Source organism: Manacus vitellinus, unplaced genomic scaffold, assembly GCF_001715985.3.
Source record: "Manacus vitellinus isolate BGI_N305 unplaced genomic scaffold, ASM171598v3 scaffold_10_pilon, whole genome shotgun sequence".
Lineage (NCBI taxonomy): Eukaryota > Metazoa > Chordata > Aves > Passeriformes > Pipridae > Manacus > Manacus vitellinus.
Window position 1 is genome coordinate 2,330,095 of NW_021938838.1, and position 4,470 is coordinate 2,334,564.

The 4,470-nt window shown below is 63.2% G+C and overlaps 1 protein-coding gene across 1 annotated transcript in view; it reads right to left on the reverse strand.

The window, feature by feature from the left end:
* The window catches only part of RIPOR1 (RHO family interacting cell polarization regulator 1), an 18,083-nt gene extending 13,875 nt beyond the window's left edge, over positions 1-4,208 (reverse strand). The window contains exon 1 of the mRNA XM_018083542.2: positions 4,082-4,208. Coding sequence (XP_017939031.2) covers positions 4,082-4,100 — 19 coding nt within the window. The 5' untranslated portion in view covers positions 4,101-4,208. The remainder of the gene's footprint in view (positions 1-4,081) is intronic.
* Positions 4,209-4,470: the final 262 nt, after the last annotated feature.

Genomic DNA, 4,470 nt, shown 5'->3' on the forward strand with positions numbered 1-4,470 from the left:
CACACGCCAGGCTGAAGCCAGGGATTTACAGCGCTTGGGATGAGCCAGAGCCGTTCGGAGTCAGACAGCCACCGCCGCTCACCTCTATCCCAGTGGACCTGGGAGGCAGCAGGTCCATCTGGTTCCCCCTCGGCACTCGGGTCCCAGCCCAGGACCTTGGAGCTGCTCGGCGGGTCCCACGGCCTCGGTGCTATCTGGGTGCCAGTCCCTCCATTTTCCAGGACAACACTGTCCCAATTAAGCTCATTAGAAGGAGCTGTAATCCCTGGCAGCCCGGCTGACCTGCAGGCCTGGGCAGATTACCCTCTGCAGGGCTCTTTAATCTGCTCCCCACTGAGTGAGCCAGGCCTGTGGCTCCTGTGCTTGCTCCTCAGCTGGGCACTACAGCAGCTCATCCATAGGGACAGCACCCAAGCACCTGCCACCCCTAGGACGAGGCTCTCCATGTGTGGGGTGGGTCACAGCTCCTTTGGGCACGCATGGTCCTGCCAACCAATTCTTCTCCAGCCCATGCTGCCATCTAGGGCTTCAGGGGGAGCTCTAAAGAGGTTTTCTCAGGCAGGAGCCCACCCTGAGAGCATCACGGGGGAGGAGGATGCTGGGGGCATCGCAAGAGAAGAAGAACCCTGGAGGTATCACAGCACAAGGATGCTGAGGATGTCGCAGGGAAAGAAGGACGCTGGGGGTGTTGTGGGAGGGAAGGATGCCGAGGGTGCTGCAGGGGACTGATGCCGCAGCACAACTCCCCAGCAGAGTCAGAGCAATCCCCAGCCCCTTGCCCCAGCACCTCAGAGACTCCAGCAGCCTCTTGTGCCGTGCTGGGTCATGCTCCAAAGCACCAAAGGCTCCTGCACTGGCACAGGAAGCAGTGCCATGAGCGGTGGATGCTGACGGGACCATATCCCTGTGCTCCAGCCCTGGGACCCAGCTCTCCCCCAGACAACCACCACAACACACCATGGCACCCTGCATCCCCACCCCTGGCACCCTGCAACACAGATCCTGGGACAGGACCCCAAATCCTCTCTGAGGAGGGGGACACCATGCTCCTGCTGAGCCCGGCACCAGCGGGCAGCCAGCCGGGTGCCAAAGGGCAGCACTGCCTGCGTGCAGCAGGGCAGGCAGGGTGTGGGGTCTCTGCTCCTGGCACGATTGGGCTTGGCTCATAGAGGAGGAAAAAACCCAGCATAGTGCATTCCTGACATTACCGAGATAAGAGGTACCTGGTACCAGCAGCACAGGCAGCCCCTGCAGGGAGCAGAGCCCAGGGCACCCTTGGAAGGGCCACCACATTTTCACCCAGGCTGGTGAGCCCCGCACCAGCCTTACCAGGAGGCTGTCACCAACAGAGCACTGACACACGTGTCCCTGCCATGTCCCTGCCCCAAGCACATCCCTCCTTTTCCTGAGAAGCAGACGCAGAGGTCCTGCCCCAAAGGTTCAGTCCCAGCAAGCCCCACTGCCCCCTGCCCTTAATTAGGGCTTCGGTGCTAACAAACCTGCCTCCCAACCAAGGTTTTCACCTTTTCTGTGCCACAGACTGCCTGCCTCCAGCTCCCCCGGCGTAGGAAACACAATCCTGGGAGTCTGTCCGTCTGTCCGTCTTCAGCCAGCACTGCCCATAGGCAGAGGCCAAAAGAGCAGCGAGCAGCTGGACAGGCGGCACAGCGTGGGGTGCTGGAGCCCACCCCAGGGCTCTCCAGCCCGGCCACCAGCTCCTCTCTCGACGCCCGGTGCTCTGGAGATGATTGGGATCCCAAGAATGCTGGTCTGAGCAGTGGAGGGGGCAGTCCGACCGGCTGGGTTGGTCCCAGCTGGTTTCTGTTTCCGACACTCAGACACCAGCCTCAGGTCGCTCCAGCGGGTTTATCAACACTGCCCTGGTCGGAGACGCCCCAAACTGGCTCCCCCCTGAATCCCCAGCCTGCAGCCCTGGGAGCTGGGGGTGCTCTGATCAGCATCTCCAGGGATGTTACTCACTGATGGCCACCAATGCCCAGGGTGGCCAAACCGGCACCCTGCAGCCCCCCTGACCTCGGGGGGGGGCACCCACAACCAGCCAGCAGCACCCACAGAGCACTGATAAACGTGCCCCTGGGGGCCAAGGGGCTTCCCCAGGAGGGGCTGGGCTGTGGTCCCCACACTGATGGCACTGAGGGGCACAGCGGGACACCAGTGTCCCCCTGCAGTGGGGAGGCCATGGTGGCCACAGGACCATCCATCCTGCCCGTGGTGTCTGAGGCAAGCAGGGGTCCTGCCAGCCCCTGCCCCAGCACCCTTGGGTGAAACTCGGGCACACGGGGGGGGGTGACCTCGGGAGCCTGTGAACTCCGCCCGCTGGCACAGCTCCCTTCGGAGCAGCCGCTGCATCCGTGTTTGCACAGCTGTGGCCCCGCTGCCCTAACCCCGGCACGTACCCCGGCCCCCGCCGGCCCCTTCCGGCCCCGGGACGGCCCTTGGCCGGCTCCCAGCGTGGGCTGGAGCAGCTCTTCCCTCCCATCACTCCTCATCCCTCCCTGCCACAGAGGATGGGAGCATCCGGGGACTGACACCATCCCGCCTTGGTCACAGGGAGCCTGGGAGCCACCTCTTCCCTGACCTCCTCCATGCTCTGCCTCTCCTCCAGGAAGGCAGGACACCCCCCCAGCTCCCCCTCCTGCTGGGCGAGGAGGGGGACTGGGGGGTTTTGGGAGTCAGATGAGTCAGTGAATGGATCCCGGCTCCCTGTGACTCAGCCGGGAGAGAAATTCCCGGTCATAGGGTCACAGCCCTACAGCCCCCACTGGAGCAGGGGGTGCTGGTTTGGTTGGATGGGTGCTGGGTGCTCTCAGCTGTTTGGGTTGGATGGGTGCTGGGTGCTCTTGGCCTTGTGGCACTAGGGGCACGGTGGTGATATCCGCTCCTGCGGCTGTGGGAGGCCGCTGGCTCCTTGGGCCAAGTGGGAGGGCAGCAGGAAAGGGAAGGAGCTGCGAATGGGAAGAATTGGAGGAAGTGCTTATTTACCCTGCGGAGTATCCCCGCGGAAGGGCAGGGCACGGCACAGGCAGACACTCACAGCCAGTCCCTCGGGGGGGCTCACAGCCTCCCACACCAGCACCCATCCCACGGCCTCCCTGTTTCCAGCCGGAGGGGGATGCAAGCCCCAAACTGTGACCCAGGGAAGTGGCCACCATTGGGACAGGGGTTTCCTCAGGGCCTGTCAGAGCTCGAGCCCAAAGTGGCTCCTGAAAACCAGCCCAGGACCACCATGATCCCCCACCACCAAAGGCACAGACTGAGCACCCAGCCAGGATCCACATGGACACTGCTCACTCCCATGCCCTGTGAGATGGGACTGCAGCCTGGCCAGAGGCACCAGACCCTGCTCCTGAGTGGGCTGTGATCCCTCTCAGGGGTGTTGGGATCCTCCAGAAGGATCCTTCTGGGATTGGCATAACCTTGCAGAGGTCCCATGACCTTACCCCTGACCTGCACATCTGCAGGGTGCTCTGTTGGGTATCAGTAGCTTCCCCCACAAATCCTGCCTGGGCAACTTGGTCTGAGTGCACAAGAGTAGTCCCAAGACCCTCTGTTCTGCCCAGTTCCCCTGGGAGCACCATGCCAGGGAAGTTCGACATAGAGGCTCTGTTTGCCCTTATTAGATGCAAGGGCATGAGGGGGAGAAAACCAGTTTGCCAAGGAAAGCTGCACCACTGTGGCATCAGGGGCTGCCGTGGCATCAGGGGTGCATCACCCGGGAGCAGCAGGCAGCTGTGGCCCCCCCTCCTGCCTTGAGACACAGAGTCTGGATCTCAGTGGGGGCACCAGCAATGCTGGGCAGCCAGTGGGTCCTATCCTGCATGGACACGCTGATCTGACACCCCATCGCTGCAAACCGCAGTGACAACCGTGTCCCTTGCAGGTGGCGGGTGCCTGTGTGTCTTTGGTGCCCCGGTCAGGGAGAGCTCTCCTCCCGAGGAAACCCCTCACCCCAAAAAACCCCGCAGGAGCCCAGCCACGTCACCCGGGAGCCTCAAAGAGCGAGGCGTCCCCAAATTAACGCCGTTTGCTGGGGAGCCCTGGTGCTGCCGGTGCTCAGTACCTTTCCGTTTGCCATTCATGGCGCGCTGCCGCAGCACATCCCCCTCGGGATGGGGTCACCGTCCACGGTGGTTGTTGCTCTCTCATGCCGTCCGTCCGTCTGTCTGTCTGTCAAAGTGTGGGGGCCGTGGCCGGAGGGCTCCCCCCGGGCAGCAGTCTCCTCCCACGCTTCCCCTGCCCGAGGGCTGACATCACTGCCCAGCGCCGCAGCAGCCCCGGCGTGACTCAAGGGGGACGGAGGACGGAGGATGGGAGGACACCGGAGGATTCCTGACCCCCTTGGAGGGAAAGGGCCCCACCAGCACCGGCTACTCCCAGAGCACAGCACAGCTCAGTCCTCATCCTTCCCACCCTCGGGAAACTGAGGCAGGGGTGGAAGGGAGTAGAACA